At 38.0% G+C, this 19,312-nt stretch overlaps 1 protein-coding gene across 6 annotated transcripts in view; it reads right to left on the bottom strand.

Moving 5' to 3' along the window:
• Nucleotides 1–19,312, bottom strand: part of LOC309974752 (uncharacterized protein) — a 157,226-nt gene that overhangs the window by 95,640 nt on the left and 42,274 nt on the right. For 4 of the 6 annotated variants that reach the window (XR_014326902.1, XR_014326903.1, XR_014326904.1 and 1 more), the window contains one exon: nucleotides 16,403–16,486. Coding sequence is in view for 1 of the 6 variants with exons in the window: in XM_082859488.1 (XP_082715614.1) it covers nucleotides 16,403–16,486 (84 nt within the window). In the remaining 5 variants the exon portion in view is untranslated. Of the gene's footprint in view, nucleotides 1–1,334; nucleotides 16,487–19,312 lie in introns of those variants that run through there. The other 2 variants (XR_014326905.1, XR_014326906.1) reach the window with 1 other exon arrangement.

Raw genomic sequence — 19,312 nt, forward strand, 5'->3', positions numbered from 1 at the left:
AAGTTCAATATCAAAGTGCTGGTCAATTCAGGACCTGGCGAGGGCTCTTGTTCTGGTTTGCACCCACCTGCCTTCTCACTGTGTACTCACGTAACCTCTTCTGTGTGTGCACGCATGGAAAGAGAAAACCAGCAAGCTCTCTGGTGCCTCTTCTTTTAAGGCCTTAATCTCATCATGAGGGCATCACCTTCCTGACCTTAGAAATGGCCTTTGTAGAACTTCTTCACAAATCAGATAAAATTATAGTTCAAGCTTGCTATGAAAAGCAAATAGTACAAAGTTTATTTTCTCCCTTCTTTAAAGTTGTTGACAGTTAGTGATTACTATTTTGATTGGTAGATATTCTGTACTAACTTAGGTCCCTATCATTATTTATTAACAGATTTCTTCTTAAATTGAGTACTTGAATTCATTCCAGATATAAAAAGAGAGGTTGCAATTGTCAAAGCACTTCTTGCCATATATTAAAAATATATTTTATTTATTGTATCAAGGTTCTACTTTTGAGATAGTTTTAGAACAGTTTGTTTTAAGAAAATTTCTCCATGCAGAATTTTAGCTTAATTTGCTTCTAAAAATAGCTTAACCTAATCTAACCTTTTGGGAGGGGTGGCTCTCAGAAAAAAAAATTTCCCTCAAATGTGATGAAATCTTTTTGATAGGTGAAAAGTGTGGCCGACTTTCTCCTGCAGCCCCCCACGAATGACAACAGGTGGATCAGGAATTCCTACCCCTCTCTTGAATTTAATCAAAGAGACACAAAGAGGGAATCAATGAACTGTGGGGAACCAAGTGAAAGAGCAAAGCTAAGTGAAAATCACAGGGAACAAAAACACGCCAGACTTAACAAATAAAGGCCTAGAGGAGACCATTTTGCCCAAAGGATACTGAAAGAACAAATATGGTTCCAGACAGAAGCCTTGTTTCCAATGGCAATTCCCAATAGACCTGGCTGTATTTATCCAAACCTATATAATAAGCTTTCCTTTCTGTTTAAGGAATCTTGAGCAGGTTTCAGTTCCTTGCAACCAGTAACCCCTGTCTAGAATAGAAATTGATACCAAAGGACAGCATAGCAAGATAGGGATTTGCCTATGGCTTTGAGAAATGGATGTTTCTCAGGTAGGGGAGGAGAAAGGCAGGTAGGGCTAGGATATTATCTGTAGGATGCACTGGGGACACATGTAATTAATTTATTTACTGTAACCTGGTGGGAACCAGATCATACCACTGAAAGAAAATTTGGGGGTACTAAGTTACAGAATATAAGGTAAATACAGATATTCCTTATGCCATTAAATCAAGTTTTCGTAAGGAAAAGATTTGCTCTGGTTCTAGGTGATCCTGCTGAGTGTAGACAGTGAAAAGCAAGGTGCTTGCACTAGTGTAATAGCATGTAGGATTGTCATTAGGAGAAAACCAAGGGGCACAAGAGTAAGTCTGGGGAGAAGATTTAGTATTGTGTCCTATGAGAAAATATCTCTTAGAGATTCCCAGAAGAATCAGAAACTTAGAAAGTCAAGTCGTCAAAGGGATCAGAGAGTCAGGGGAAAAAAAAACATTTACAAAGCAAATCTGGGGGAACTCCCTGATGGCTTAGTGGTTAGGATTCCAAGTTTTCACTGCCGTGGCCCGGGTTCAATCCCTGGTAGGGGAACTGAGATCCCACAAGCCAAGCAGCGTGGCCAAAAACAAAAAAAAGCAAATCTGGTTCACATTACAAAACTGGATATAGCTACAAAGAGGACATTCTAAGACTTCTTTTGTATTTATAACATACTCATCATTTGTTAACTTTGGTAATCTATATTTGCCTTCTTATAGATATTAAGTTCTTTAAAAATAAAAAGGGAGTTAAGTACCTTAAAGAAAAGAAATAGGGATTAGGAATCCTATGTTCTATTCCACAGTGTCTTGGAGAAGAGAACAAAATCACAGGGAAGATTAACTGACATAAATTGGAAAAGTAGGTCAAAAATTCAGGTATGTAAGAGGAAAAGAAAATGAGAAGGATATAGGATTAGACGGTGTCCATAACCCTGAGACATTATCTGGCAAGAAACTCCTCTTTTCCCTGCAACAAGACTGTAGCAGAAAGCAAAGGGATGAGGGGTGGGAAGAGAAGAGTTAAGGGGGCAATAAAATTATATTAAAGCAACCAGGAGACAGAACTATGAGGCAAAGCAGTATTCGTTAATTTCCAAAATATGTTTTTAGAAAGCACGGTTCTCTACTTTGGGCCAATTCTAAATATCTAAGGGAAACACCTACACTGTTTGAAACTGCTTTTCAGTCTTTCACTAAAGTGAAATGTGAAAGAAATAACTTTTTTCTCCTCTGGAAATTCAAGTAAAATGATTACAGACTATTCATATACTTTGTACTAACAAAATCTATCTTCAAAAGTTTAGGATTTTTCTATTCTCTTCATTGTATAAGATAATCTCTCAGTTCACAGTTCTTAAATTGGGTCAGAAGAAAAACACTGTCAAAGGAAAGGACTTTTATTTAGGCTCTGACATAATTCATTATATTTGCAACTACACATAAAAAGACAGATGAAACCCCAGCCTATAAATGCACTTTTATATGGCTGTCAAGAAACACAAATACAGCCACTATTTATCTGATGACATTGGAGAGAAAAGTAGTTCCCAAATGATGTGAGGTTAATTCGACAAAGATAAGGGGAATTGTAAAGGGAAGCATTTAACTGGTGAAACCAATCAGCACAGACAAGCAGTCAAGGCAGCATTGTCACTTTTTCTTCCTCACTAAAAGGTTTATACTGTTAGGCTGTGGGGAGGAAGTGTCTTAATAATTACATCAGATGTTTACTTCATTTTGCCTGTCTACAAATCACTAGGTCACTATTTGACATAAATCTGATTGTTCTAAGCAATCTCACCTGAAATCTTCACTTCCATTTGTACTTACCACACCATATTGCTCATTTGCTGTCTTCCCCACCTGGCTGTAAACTCACTGAGGACAAGGGGTAAATCGAATGCAGTGGTTCTCAAAGGGTGGTTCTGGGACCAGCGGTACTGACACCAGCGTTACCTGGGAAATGGTTAGAAATGCAAATCTTGGGCCCCACCCCAGGTCTGGAGCCCGGGACTCTGCCCTAAGGGGTCCTCCTGGTGATCCAGATACTCACTAATGGTTTTGAGAACTACTAATGGTGAACCACATTCAGGCACTGAGCGCAGTATACCTAGCAGTGTCAAATCTAGAAGGAAAATTACACCTATGGGGAAATCTATCTCATGTGGCTTCCAGCAGCCACAGTATATTCAGTGTCTCATTGTCTGGATCCCAATTATCATACAGAAGATGAAGTATTTACCTGTTCACACTATGGAACCATGTTACTTTTTTTCTGGGAGATTTTAAATGTTAAAAGAAAAACGTTAGAGATATTAACACCTATTGTCTGGTGAAGGATTCATTTCAAGTCAACTTCCTTTTAGACCAGGGCATTAGGAAAAGCTTCTGATTTAGGTAACAGTTCTTTGTACTATCATAACGCCCTGAACGCAATAGGGAGTATTCTAGACTTTCTCCTCTCTTTCACTGTGTGCTCCTGAATGGCAATTACTGTGCTCATTTCTTAGACCTCAATAGCCTAGAACCATAAGTAGCAAGTAGTAAATATTCAGTATATATTAAATGAATGAATGAATTCACCTTATAGAAAATCAGCCTTCCATTTATAATTACCTAGTATTGAAATTTATAATTTATAATACTTCACTAATAAGTTCCATCTTCAGGATTTCCCTACACTGATGCAGGTTCGAAAATATTAAACCCATTCACATCAGATACTGTTATTACCAAAGCGCTGTCTCTCTTTGCTGAGAAGATACAACATTCTGGGGTTCTGGGGATTAAAAGTATTTTAATAACAGAGTTATTATTCATAATGGGCATTATTCATAATGCCCATTCTCTACAAAATAATCCACTCCTTGAGAGCAATCAGTCAAAAATCAGAAAGTAACACATAACTGACAGAATTATAATTTTATTGGCAATGTTCTTTGGTCACTAAGAAACAAGACGGGTTACCCAGAGACAGCCAGGTGGCTATTTATTTATTGCAAATTGAAGTGAAATTGCCCACATTAGCTCCACCAACTAGTTGTTTACATGTGGCCAACCACAGCAATGCCAGTAGTTATTAACAACGCACTGCTGTTACTCTTCCTATCTTCCTACCTACTCACACTCAAAGGGATAGAGAAGGACTTCAAAGGCCTGGACACACTCTTCTCAAAACCACTCTTCTATGTTGCAAGACACAGAAAATATTCACTCCCATAGAAAATTCATGGGTCTACAGCTTCATTGAGCATAATTTCAGAACACAGGCTTGCAAATTTGTACAAATAGTTCTGATTATTCACCTTCACTCTAAATACAGTTTTATGTTTTTACTATCTAGAGAGCATTTTTCTTATTTCACAGCACATAAAACAAAACCTACGTAAAACCATGCCTTTCCAATTATAAGCATTATTCTCCACTATTGATGAATTCAGTATTTTTCAGCTCGTGTCTATGAATTTTCTCAGTTGCTATAGAAAATGGACTCTGCAGAGATCTTTTAAAGCCAAACCACTTCCCAAACTCTACCCATTCTACCTGTAATTATATCTCAATCCATCCTGGAAGGAAATGCTCCTGCCCTGAAGGAGTTTAAACTATAAGAAAAGTCAAATTCCTTTTCCCAAGCTGCTTTTCTTTTTCTGCAAGATGAAAGTAACTTAATCTATTTTTAAGTAACCTAATTTGTGACACTGCTTCCCCTTTTGCCGATAGCCTCTTCTGATCTAATCCATGGCTGTAGGTACCATCTATATGCAGATGATTCACAAACATATACTTCATCCCTCCTCAGCTCCAGACCCATTTAATCCACTTACCATTGGACATCTCAATATAGCTTTCAAAACACTTAATTCAGTATCTCTAAAACTTAGCTCATAATTTCTACCCGAAAAGCCATTCCTGCTACTCCAGTCTTTCCATATATAGTTTCCAAAGCAAAACTTCAGAAATATATTCCCAAATCTGACTGTCCTCTTACTTCACCGCAGCCCGAACCATTTCCCAAATCTTGCCCATCCCAACTAATTAGATCTCACATCTGTCTACTTGACTCTTAACTCCACAGCCACCGCCCTAGTCCAAGCCACTTTTCTCTCCAACCTGGCTCACTGCAATTGTCCTTGAACTGCTCCCATCACCCACACTTCTATCTTGCAATCCAGCAGCCTGACATCTATAACGACAGATCTGATCACATCATTCCCGAACTATAACCTGCCCACAGTCTCCTATAATCTTCATGATGAGGTCTGCATATCTTTAACATGATGTGTAGGGCCTTGCTTGAAGTCTGAACGCTTTGCCAAGACTTATATGGCCCTACCTCTCCAGGTTTATCACCTGCCAATCACCTGGCTCTCATTTTCTCAGTTAAGTCACTTGTTTGTCCCACTTCAGGATCCTTACTCAGACAGCCTCCTCTGACCATAATGTCTTTCCATATTTATTCCCTTGCAAACAGCTTCAACTTAAGTATCACTTTCTCAAAGAGACTGTGTCAGATTGTATTTTTCTGAAAACGTTTATAGCAGAGCAATATTTCTTATCTTATATGCTTTCCCAGAGTTCTGTCCCTTGTCCAGTAAGAGCTAAAGTCTGGTTCCCCTCCTCTTGAACTTAGGCTGGCTTGTGACTTCTCCAACCAGTAGAGTAAGGCAGAAGTGCTACTGTGTGACTTCCGGGACTAGGTCATAAAAGGGATACAGCTTCTGCCTGCCTTTTTCTTGCAATAGCTTTGGAACTCATCCATAATTCTGTGAGGAAGCCCAAGCTCGTGGCCTTATGAGTTGTTCTGGCCCGGAGTCAGCTAAGATTTTAGCCAACAGCCATCGTCAAGTACCAGACACAGGACTGAATGTCCTTCAGACAATTCCGGCCTCTTTGCTCTGATTCCTCCAACTGAGTCCCCAGATATCAAGAAGATATCAATAATTTTACAACTGTAAAATTATTAAATGCAGTTCTGTTAGAGAGAGTTAAAGAAAGAGGACCTTGGCATTCAGAAATTGGAAAAAAGAAGCTAAAATGAGTAGCAGAGAAATAATGAGTGACTTTTCAATAAATCCTTTAGAAACAAGTGAAAATAAAAGACTACAATGCTGTGCTTTGGAATCACACGGTGGTGGTGTTTGTATTTGTGTGATGGGGAAGCTAAGACATAAGTAAGATGGGTTGACAGTGTATATTTTCACATAAAGCCTAGCTAAAAGTGTAAAACCCTGGGAATTGGGAAGCGGTGAAAAATACCTTAGTACGTTAAAAAAAAGTCACCCAAAGTCGACTTTTTGACTTTTAGAAAAGTCAAAAAGTTTTTAAAAGTTAAATATCCAAGCAATGATGTCACTAACAAAGTGAGAAAAGGGATAAAAGGACACGGAAGTAGGAACCAGAATAAGAACCCTGTTGTCAGCTGCTCTAAGCAACAAAATCACACAAGTATTCACAATTAGATTGCGGCCAAGACACAGAAACCAGCATCAAAGAGCTTCTCTGCCTGAAAGCGCTCTCCAACAAAGAAAACAAATTATAAATACATCACTGGAACTAATGTGGATAGAGACCCTAACAATTTCCTCCACATCATATACAGTAAATAAAAATATCACTGTATTAATAATAAAGCTGTCTTTTCTAATAATGTCAGATGTGAAAACCATATAGGTAAGTTCTCTAATGCCATTTTCACTGTAAGGTCTTAAGTTCTTCGAACCTGATTTTTCCTTTTGTTGATTTTTTCAAGACTCTGATTTTCAAGATATCCTTATTTTCAGCTGATTTGTGTTGTGATAAACAATGATACATTTGCAAAATTGATTTCATACAGTATCTAGAATGAAGGAAAATATGCATGTAAAAAGGAAATGGATAGATATATACACTTTATTTATGTTATCAAGAAAACCTTGAATAAAACTACTTTCATGGTTATTTAAAAATCTCCATGGGATTGAAAAATGGATAAACAAACAGTGTAGATACATAAAAATCTATAAAGGGAAATCAACACACTTCTGGAGAAAGAAAGGGAACAATAAGGCTCTCCAAGGATTAGTGCTACAATAGATGCAAGTTTTAACTACTGTAGACCACAAGCCACAATAAATTCTCTAAAACTGTACTTCAAAGCCAAGCACTTTGAGATAATAAAATGTCCAATCAAATGGGTTGTCTTGAAAGATGTCTAAAGTGGATAGAAAAATGCCAGCTAAGCTTTACTCTAAGCGTATATAAGAATGTATTTAAGTAAAAAGTAATCCAAATCCCATTTACAATCTAACTAGGTCTGAGCTATCAGCAAAAGCAGGGACAGAGAGGACTTTGTAGACTGACAATCCCTCAAGACATCGATGTACCGCGTTCCTTTTAGCTAATGCCTTTAAACAGAGAGTCTTCCAAAACGCCACACGGAAAAAGTAGCCACGCATTATAGCCTCTATTCAGAAACTAATTCCTGAACCGCCCAATTCGATCTCACAGCTCATCCAGGCTTGCTCTCATTTCCCAGCTACGAACTTCAGAATTCATTTCCCTTTATGCTGCTGCTCCGAGCTCTCAGATCGGACAACCTGAGCTAGCTCCAGCTAAAAGCCTGCCTACCTGCTCACTGAAAGCATCACCAGCAAAACTCCTGATACCTATTCTGGCCCGATGTGGCCTTTCCCCACGGGGAACCCCTTACCGAGGGTAGGATGCCTCACAGGAAGGACTGGACATGATATTCTGCTGAGGCCAGAAGAACAAGTAAAGCAATGGACATTATTATCAAGATATATTATGGAGATTTCTTCTCTCTCTTTCTCTCTCTCTTCTTTCTTTCTTTTGTGAGAATGCATCTCATTTAATATAATGAAAACAAACAGAAAATCAAGCTTTACTTCACTGCATTTTGGTTGTGTGCATTCTTTCCAGTTAGCATCAATACCAGAAAAATTATCTGAATTTTGCCTAATTCATGTTTATTTTGCATGAATATAAATTTTGCCATCCCTATCTCTCAGTGGTTACAATCACAGAGCTGCATAATGTTCTTGGTTTAAATTACAGTATTGTCAAATTAGCAAGAACATAGACAAGAATAGCAATGGAATTGTTATGCGTATATGCTTTCCAAATTACAATATGTGCAATACTATGTACACTCTAAAAAATACTGGTATTCCATAACTGAAAACCAGCATTTGAATGCAAATGTCTTATGTCTTTCTGTCTTTTAACTCCCACTGCAGAACACTATCTAAATAACGGATCTTCTTGGCTTATAATTACAAAGTGCCATATGCCTTTCTTTTAATTAAATGATTTCCATATTATATCCAGTTTGTTTTATTAAAATAAATCAAAAAGAAAAAAGCCTGCTTGAATTAACTACAAGATTAACACGCAGGCATGACTTAATTCTGCTTGAGATCACTCGTTCCTATGAACTATTTGTTGTCTTTAATTCTGTAGAATTTCAGCAAAACCTGTCTGCATCAGTGGTGTACGTGATAGAATGCTACAATTCCCTTCACATCCACGGTGTCCCAAACACAACAAAGGCAGATTTTTAAAACAGGTTGAGACCATTTGTTCATGCCTTCAATATACAAGTTTCAAACTTATTCCAACCCGGTGCATAGTATGCTTTTGCCATCTGCTGGAACAATGATAGACTGCAGGTGTAATAATCTGCAGCAAGAGGGGTTGAGACAATGGTGATTAAATTGGATTAACCAGACACTTTAAAGATGATTTCTCAGGGCTCTAACACATATACAAGCAGAGTAATCAGTCTCTTTCAAGATTGTTAGGAAAGAGATCTTCCAAAATTAGAGACCTTCAGGGAAGCCTGAGAACCTTTCCTTTGTCTATGATTACTATCTTTGCAAAGGTTCCTTTAAGATGCAAGTGTGTCTATTTAGAATATGCAATGCCGTAGCAATACAAGAGAAAAAAGTCTGGATTTCCAAAAGCTGGAGGCTTGGATAATAGAGGGAAAATTGCAGAGTCATACTAAATCATTTTCATTTTCAGCAAACATTAATTTTTGCTGAAAATTAATTATTTTTCCATAAATATGATCCTTTTCTCCATTATTTGACAGGGGAAGTTTTCCGTGGTCTTCTTACATTTAGGGGCCACAACGTGCATTCCATAGCATTTTGAACTTACGATAGCATTTTAATTTTGCAGTTCTCTGAGTTTGGTAGATTCAACGTTTATTACCTTCATCTGAGTGGTCTGGTAACTGAAATATAGAGAATTGGAGCAGGTAGACTCTAAAATGACCCCTAATGATCCCGCCTCCTGGTATTCACACCCTTGTGTAATTTTCTATCCTGTGGACTGTGTTCTGGACTTGGAGACTTGCGTCTTACAAATAGAATACAGCAAAAGTAATGGAATGCCACTTCTGAGGTTAGGTTATAAAAGACTTGACCTCCATCTCTCTCTCTTTCTCTTTCTCCTCTCTCTGTCTCCCTCCTTCTCCCTCTGACTCTTCTCACTTGCTGAGTCTGATGAAGCAAACAGCCATGCTGTGAGCTGCCCCGTGGAGAAGACACAAGGAAGAGGGGGAGTTCTCTGACAAACAGCCAGTGAGAAAAATGAGGCCCTTAGTCCGACAACCCGCAGAAAACCGAATCCTGCCAAAACCACATGAGTGAGCTTGGAAGGAGATCTTTCCTCAGCTGACCTTTGAGGTGACTGCAGCCCTGGCACTATCTTCACCGCAGTACCACACGTGACCCTAAGCCAAAGTGCCCAGCTAAGCCACACACGCATATCTCATGCACAGAAACCATTAACTCATAAATATGTTTTTAGCTTGAAGCTAATACGTTTTAGGGTAGCTTGGTATGCAGCAGTAACTAATACCAGTAGAGTCAGTGATTTCCCATAGATACCAGCCTAGCTAATGATGTTGCCTTTAGGCAGCAAACACGTTTAGCTTATCTCAGTAAGTCAAGAGAAACTCTTATGCCAGCAAATTTGAAAATTATGCAAAAGCAAGAGAAGAAACAAGTGATGCAATGTAACAAAAAATTCACTGAGCCCCTAATCTTTGAAAGGCCTAGATTAGGTAAACAAGAAAGAAAAGTTCAATATTGAATGGGAAATGCCATAGACTGAATGCTTCTGTACCCCTAAAATTCATATGTTGAAACTTAATCCCCAATGTGATGGTATTTGAATGTAGGGTCTTTGGGAAGTGATTAGGTCATGAATGAAATTAGTGCCCTTATGAAAAAGTACACAGGGAGCTCCTTTACCCCTTCCACCATATGAGATTATAATGAAAAGACAGCCTTCTATGAACCAGGAAGCAGGCTCTCACCAGGCACTGAATCTGTCCTTGATCTTGGACTTCCCAACCTGCAGAACTATAAGAAATAAGTTTTTGTTGTTTATAAGCCACCCAGTGCATGGTATTTTTGTTATAGCTGCCTAAACAGACTAAGACAGGAAGTAATACAGGTAAAGATGAGTTAATAGAGGAAGATTAGATTGAAGGATAGTAATAATGATGCTAATGTTAGTATGACTCGAGGAAGAACATCCCCCCATGTAAAAATTGGGATAGACACCAGTGGGCAGACAGCTTTTGAAACAGGCCTTGTAAGGAAGCCTAGGATTTCAAAAAAGGAAGAAAATTCTGAGTAATGGTTAAAACGGGAAAATGTACAGTAGTAAGAAAATGAGGCATATTTAAGTAAGAGTGAGTGAGTGGTTCACACACAGAAGATACTGGGGAATAAATCTGCATCAGTCACATGAGCAAAAGTCCTGAATGCCAGGTCCAGGTCCAAGAAGTCTGCACTTAATTAATTCTGCAAGGATCCAATGAAATTTCCTGGAAAGGAGAAAGCTTGAGACCAAATTAGCATCTTAAAAGAATTATTTTGCAACAAAATGAAGGACGGGTCCAGATGGTACAAGGAAAAATGTGAAAGACTTTGAAATGGACCAAAAAGGTTATTGGGTGACTTTAATCCTAAACTACAGGTGTTGAGAGCAGGAGTCAGGTGTACTAGGACCATGGGCCAAAATGGGCCAGTGGTCTGTTTTTGAACAGTATTGGAGCTATGAATGGTTTTTATATTTTTTGAAACGTTATAAAACAAAACAGAACAAAGCCAAGGTGAATATGTAACAAGAACCGTATGTGGACCACAGAGCCTGAAATATTTACTATCTGGTCCCTTCTAGAAAAAATTTGCTAACCTCTGTTCTAAAGAACATTCTCCCAGGTTCTGAATCTAAGGGATTTGCACCTTTCTTGGTCTTTTGAGCTATTTTAGAATTCTGTAAATTGTAGATAACTGATAGCACTGCAAATGGCTCTTGTCTGTTAGCATGCAAGACAATCCTGTCTGATGGAGAGACATTTCATTTCTCCTCCCTAACCCCACCTGCCCGCCCCATCCCTATAAAAAAGAGTTGGTTTTGCTTCCGTCTATAAAATCATTTCATGGCCTCTATCTCTGCTTTTTGATTTATTTTTTGAACTGGTTGTTAATATCTAACTGGTTACCTCATAAGTTCATGAGTTAAATAAAATCTTTGACATGTATTGATCTTATGTTTTTTATGAGAGTCAAGATTTGGCCTTTTTATAAATGCACATTTTAACAATAGGAAAAGAAAAAGATGATAAATTAGAGATGATCAAAGCTGTCTCTAAGAGTTACGCATGTTCCAGTGTATCATTAAACACCATGGAGTTCTGGGTGTCTCTGGTTATTAAGTTCAGCAATTCCCCAAGTATATATGGAGGTTAGAGACTAAGCAGGCACATCAGCCCCCTATTGATCCTAGGGATGTTCTGGGTGTTAAGGTGAGGACCAAACCAAGCAAAGTCCAACAGAGCAGCATCTCTCCTACCGGATAGTCACCCAATGAGGGTCTAGATGAAGGGAAAACCGCATCCAGTAAAAATAATAGCATAAAACCTCAATGTGGCAAGAAGAGGCACAGTATGGGAGTCAAATCTTGTACCTGAGCCCTGCGCGTGTCAGCAATGCCCCCTAACAGTGGGTTCTTTTCCACATCTCCCCAGACGGCAAATATTGGTCTCTTCTTCTGGAAAGCCCTCTTTTCTCTCCTCTCTCATCCTCTAATCTCCTTTTTAGACTAGGACATGACTTCCTCCCTCAAATGTTTTACTTTCCTTCTTGCTTTTTCAAGCACTTTTCTCCCTCCCTTCTAGCTGCTATGCAAAAATCCTCTCCACCAGTTCTTTCTTAATTGACTCTGATGGTCCATTAGAACCAATTCAGCAAATAACTATTTATCTTTGCTCTACAGCAAGAAGGGTTTAATCCTGAAACTCTGAGTGAGTTGATATTTGTGTGTTTGGGGATGGTGGTAGTGAGATATTTAAATTCTAAAAAGTGGAAGAAGTTCATTTTTCCTATTAGAAAAAATCTGAATTAACTTAACTTACACTTCCACAAGGGTAATGGCAATGAATATGGGGAAAATAAGGTGGATTAAGAAGGTGTTGTGTAGGTAGAATATTCATAAATTGGCATTTTATGGAATATAGAGGATGAAACTTAAGAATTGTTATAAAAGGTATTCCAGTATGTCAAGGGTGGTCCATTGGTAATGATGTTAACAGTTATGGGGAATTCAGGTCAAGGAATTGGTTTGGGAGGTTGTTGGGGGGATTATGATGTGACTTTTCTCAATATAAAGGGCAATTATAGTTGTAATAGTCATTACAGAAAAATTCAACAAAGTGACTAGGCCTTGGAGAATGAATAGTGTAGTGTAAAAGTAATTCCTGTCTATACTACAGATAAATCATATGGTTTGGGTACTTATTTTGTCTTTTTTACCTAATTCTAGAGTAGAAACTTTTCCATGACCTCATAGAACTTTTCTATTATTTTATCCCTGGATTTGAAGAAGAAATACAACAACAAAAACTGTCTGTTCTTATACTTACTATGTTTGGAATGCAATTATGGGATATTCCCTATTTTTAAAAAGCTTCCCCATATAGCAAAATATGATTATGATCTTCTGTTAATCTCTGAAAACTATAATACCATCATTAATCTTTATCAACTGAGTCCATGGATTTTACATCTCTGCAAGATCAGTCAGCAATTCAAGAAGTTTTTTTTTTGTTTTTTTTTTGCGGTACGCGGGCCTCTCACTGCTGTGGCCTCTCCCGCTGCGGAGCACAGGCTCCGGACGCGCAGGCTCAGCGGCCATGGCTCACGGGCCTAGCCGCTCCGCGGCATGTGGGGTCTTCCCGGACCGGGGCACGAACCCGTGTCCCCTGCATCGGCAGGTGGACTCTCAACCACTGCGCCACCAGGGAAGCCCTCAAGAAGATTTTTATCAGTGGCAACTAACATCTGGAATGGAATAAGTCATATTTCATTTACTTTATCAGACTAAGTTTATATTTTACTATTTTGATTCAGATATTGAAAAGAGACAAGACCTCATGAATTCTAAGTAATTTTTCTATATACGTAGTTTTGTTTTGTTGTTGTTGTTATTGCTGTTTCTTTCCATCTGGCCAGAAAAGGGTGTTCAGAGTCCTAAATTTTCCAATACCTCCAAAAATAAATAAGTTAAAAAAAAATCAAGCCCATTTAAAAGCCTGATTCTATGTAGTTTAATGTGTAAAAAATGTTTCAAAGTCAAACATTCTTTATTTCCCCATTTTCCGTCATTATTTTGTACAAAATACAACTTCATTTGTAAAAGAGAAGTGTTACATTTTTTGAGAAAATGGATTGTATTCTGAGCCTTGGCAAATCTATGGAAATCAACACTCAGTCAAATGAATAATATGAATCCTAGTTTCAGGACTTGCTTTAGGCAAAATATGTCATACAGACAATCTTTTCTTGCCTCCCTGGAGACCAGGGTGAGAATCTGACAGAGTAGAAACCAGAAAACACATTACCCTCAAACTGAAATATTGTTTAGGCCCCAGACATTTCCTATTCACTTTAAGAAAACTAAGACCCACATACCACATGACAGTTAGTTCCTTTCAAATAAATTTGTTTTTGTACAGATCCAGTGGTGAAAAAAAACATTAATCTTCAAGTAAAATACCAAGAAAAAGCATAGGTGTGTTTTTTTCTACCTGTTCTAATGAATTAAACATTCTTTTTTGAGGTAAAACAAAGGCTTAACTGCTTTTGAATGTCCTAGAGCTAGTAGAGTGAAGTACACTCAAATTGTTTTTCATAGAACTGATTTACTACAGTCCTTCAGCATGACGAAGAGCCCACTCCAAACTAAATCATTTCACTACTGTCAAACCTAGAATTTACCAAACAGTATTTAAAATGCAACACAGTATTCAAAATGAATCCTTAATGAGTTATTATACTTTTTTTTTTTAACAAAAACTTTGTACACTGAGGCAAAGTACTGAGGATCTCTTAGAGGTGTTACATGCAATTAATCATAAAGATTTTTTTCTGGGAAAATAAATCTATGTAGGTTTTTAAATTACAGTATTAGGAGTCTTTTTATCATGTGCATGGTAATTAAAATTTATAAGTAGAACACACAAATCTTTTATACACTAAATCTGTCTACTTCGCATGTAGCTACACAGGTCAATGCCTTCTAAATTTTTATGCTGGCAAATTTTCACTAACCCTGCTGAATTCCCTCCCTTATGCAAAATAATTTTTTATACTCCAGGGACAACTACTGTAGTTTATCAGAGGAATTCCTGACCTCCAAATCAAACTTAGGTTAAGCATGGGGTTTAAATTATCTGCAATTATTTCATATGGTCTGACATTATCAAAATGGTTTAAGGAACATATTTTAATCTACAATTTATCTCCCTTTTTGAAAAAGTTCTTCTGGTGACTCAGGCAAATAAAAACGTCTAATTTACTTAAGAAATGATTATCTCTTAGGGATAAGATTTGTAAATACAAACATTTTGAGATTACAGAAATTGTAGACATTTGTTTGTGAGAGAGGATTGTTGGGAGAACAGAAAAAGCATGAACTTTGGTTTGAGAACACTATTCAAATTTGAGTTCTGTCATTACTGGCAATTGATCTCCCTGAGTCTCAATGTTCTCCTCTGTCAAATGGGACAATAATATAGACTTTGCAGATTTGATAGGCTTAAAAGAGCTGGGCAGTAAAGGAACAAGCACATGCTATTCAATGAATAATGATTCCTTTTTTGTCAATACCTATACCAGGAAAATCTGACAAGAAATTACTTGGATCCGCGTACTTTTATTGGAGAGAAAGATTTCTTCTGGTTTCTGACTTAAATTCTTGGGAATACAATAATTTATCAGTAGGGCTGGGAACATTCTAACTTTGTTTGTTTCATTATTTTTGTTTAGACAAACTCCAATTACAAAATTCTGATGCATTCAAGTCCAGTCATCTTGTATTGCCTGACACTGGCCGGCATGGCCCAACACAAATTCGCTTACCAAATAAATAATTCTAAGCAAATGAATCTGGCTGTGAGTCAACAGTCATCAGTTACTATAACAGCAAAAGCTAGAATTATAAGCTCACCTCTCACAACTCGCTACAACTATGGGTAGTAAAAAAAAGTCAAACAACCCTATGATTTGACATGCCAGAATTAATATACATAACCACATATCCCCAACTTCTCTGACATAAACAGTCACTAAGTTTAGTTGAGTTATAATTAGAGAGGCGTAGTGGTTAGCAGAGAAATCATTGTGCCAAAAGGCCAAAGACTGGGTTTTCAACCCATCCTCCAGCTCCTAGAGTCTGGATATGTTATTCAGAGTCTTTATTTTGCAATTTCTTTATACAATACCAACAACGCTACCTACCCTGTCTATCTTACACAGTTATTAAGAAGATAAATCATGAAAGCACTTTTAAAGTTCCAAATTGTTAAACAGAAATGTACAGCAGTTGATTTCAGTGAACTCAATGAAAATTTACTATAGAAAATATGTGCATCTATTTTCCTGCTACAAGAAAGAACAATATGATACTTGGCCTACATGGCCCAAATACCAGAAAGAACTCTATTTTGCCAAAAAGACAAATTTGCATAGGAATAAAATGAATATCTCCTTGTATGCACTGCCTAGTGAATTTATGCTTTAGAATAAACATGTTTAATCACAATGAAAGTAAGAATAAGGCAAAATAAACCTGTTTGAAAAAGAGTATAAGGTTTGCTACCAAAAAAGAATAAAAGTACAAAATGAACCAAAACTGAAACAAATTTTGCCTTTTGCCAGGGACTGACTGTGGTTATTAGCACATCAAATCAGGAATATTTGATTCAAAAAGTACTCACCATAGTTTGCCTTGCCAGCAGTATCCAGGCTTTGAGTATGATAATCCAGACCATTTTGCTAGTAGCAAAATCAAAGACTTGATGCTGACAAAAAAAAAAAAAAGCTTAAACTTCAAAATCTGAGAAGCATTATACCTCAGAGTGAATTTATAACAATGTATTCATCCCATAAATGTTGAAATTCTGTAAATATACTTCTCAAATTGAAGAATAGCACTGTTAAAGCAAAAAACCACAGACCTAAAATGGTGTCACTTGTGCTAAAGCCCATGATGCCGAACCTAGATTTAACACCTTACCCAACTGTAGTTTCGACCTTCACCAGAAATGCAATCTTTTTTTTTTTTTTTTTTTTTTTTTTTTTTGCGTACGCAGGCCTCTCACTGTTGTGGCCTCTTCCGTTGCGGAGCTCAGGCTCTGGACACGCAGGCTCAGCGGCCATGGCTCACGGGCCCAGCCGCTCCGCGGCACGCGGGATCCTCCCGGACCAGGGCACGAACCCCTGTTCCCTGCATCTGCAGGCGGACTCTCAACCACTGCGCCACCAGGGAAGCCCCTCAGAAATGCAATCTTAATTAACCAATCTGGAATTTTCTGGGCAGCACCAGTAAGGTAATCTGTCACATGGGCCCTCTCTATCTCCCCCCAGAGGAAGAAGAGGCAATCTGCATGATAAAACGCTTGCCCTTGGGTTCCCCTGAAAAGATTTCTTGCCCAAAATAACTTTGTTTTTTGTAATAGTGACTTCCTGCCCCACCCTCCTTTCTATAAATTCATTTTGTATAACCCCTCAGAGCTCGCTTCTAGTTGTTAGACGGAATGCTGCCTGATTCATAAATCACTGAATAAAGTTAATTAGAACTTCAAATTTATTCAGTAGAATTTTGTTTTTTAACATCACTAATAGCTGTCCAGGAATAAATTTGATTTATAGTTAGGGAACTTTAAAAAGACATCCATTTCTACCCAAATTTACACCCAGTAAATTATTTCTTAGTTTCTCATATAGGCTAAATATAATAAAAGTCATTTTCCATAATTGAGTCCTTATATAAAGAGAATCTAAAAAAACAGAGTAGCCTTTAAATGTCTGTAAATAAAAGCCAGATCTCAGAGTATATTTAGGAAATTGAGAAAAAGGAAGAAGCTAAAATTTTTTGATCATTTGCTATGTGCCTGGCGCACTGCTTTGGATTTGGTAAACATTTCATCATTTCATTTAACCCTACCCCACGCCCACCCCCCAAAAAACAAAAAACTCTACAATCAACAAAGATCAGAGTTGCCAAGGTTACGGTTAGATGGAGGGATGAATAGGCAGAGCACAGAGGATTTTTAGGGCAATGAACACACCCCATGTGATGCTACAGTAATAGATACATGTCATTACACATTTGTCCGATACCATAGATTGTACAACACCAAGAGCAAACCCTAAGGTAACCTATTGTCGACCAAGAAGAAACACAGAAGGCTACAAATAAGAAAAGAGTTTACTGTGGGGTCTTAGGAATTCCACTTTGGGAGACACAAATTCTAGTAAAACCAAAAGAGTGTTCCAGGGAAGAGAAAGAGTATTTTGTAAAAGTAAGTATGAAACATATTAGAACTTACAAGATTCAGCAAAACCAATGTTTTACTCTGTGAAAATTCACAGCCTTAATAAATTTGTATTACTAAAAATGAAAATATTAATATGATAGTGGATATCTCCACCTTAATAGAAATATTTTTGAAGTTTTACCACTAAACATGATGCTGTCTCCTGATTTGGTATATGTTTGTTCTGTTTCACTTCCATCACAACTGGATGTACTGCAATACAATTCTAACCCTAAGTACCAGGAGTTAGCAGCAGACCCCACAAGTTTAAGGGCTTAACCCTTCTCAGGACTGTGCTTGCATCAGATGCCAGCTGCATTTTAGGGGGTTGCCAGGCAACCTGGACTTCCAACTAACTGACTGTAAGTTGGAGGGCTCCCATAACCCCCTCAGCTTTGATAATTCACTAGAATGACTCACAGAATTCAGGAGAGTTCTGTACTTAGAATTACAGCTTTGTTACAAAGGATACTCATAGGGTGAAGTACTGGAAGGGAATGCAGAGCCCCCATGCCACCTCCACATGGAGTCAGGGCATGTCACCCTCCAGGCACATTAATGTACTCTCCAGTCAGGAAGTTCCGCAGAGCTTCTAATCGGGGTTTCATAATTTAGGCATGAATGATTAAGTCATTGACCATGTGATTGAACTCAATCTCCAGCCCCTCTCTGCTTCCTACACTGTCAGGCTACCTCAAAGTCCCCAACCCTTTAATCATGTGCTTGGTCTTTCGCGGACCAGACCCCATCCTGAAGCTACCTAGGGACCCACCGTGAGTCACTCCATTAGCATAACAAAGACACTCCTATCACTCAGGCAATTCCAAGGGTTTTTGCAGCTCTGTGCCAGGAACCTCAGACAAAAGACCAGATACGTTCCTTCTTTGTCTGTTTACTTTATTGATATACAATGTTTGATCATGTTAAGGAAGTTTCCCATATGAACCGATCAAGGTCACACAAGGAAAACAGGTGGCATACTGAAATTAGGGTAATTTTATTTTAACAAAGGGACTATTTATTAAGCTGAGGTTGGAGTATCAAGGAACCTCAAAGCCTATTTCAATAAAACTGGGACTATTCCAAGGATAGAAGGGACAAGGAAATGAAGCACTGTCCAGAACGCAGAGGGAGAAAGTCATATAGAAAAGCCAACTTTGGGGTCGCAGGGACATTTTTCTGAGGCACACAAGTAGCTGGACGCATTGCTTCAGAGAGGAAAACAGGCACTAAATACTCTGACCTCAATCTCTTCTCACTGCATGAGCTCCTCCTGAACCCAGCTAGACCCCAGAGATTGAAACAGCC

This window comes from Leucopleurus acutus (genome assembly GCF_964270905.1).
Source record: "Leucopleurus acutus genome assembly, chromosome: 18".
NCBI lineage: Eukaryota > Metazoa > Chordata > Mammalia > Artiodactyla > Delphinidae > Leucopleurus > Leucopleurus acutus.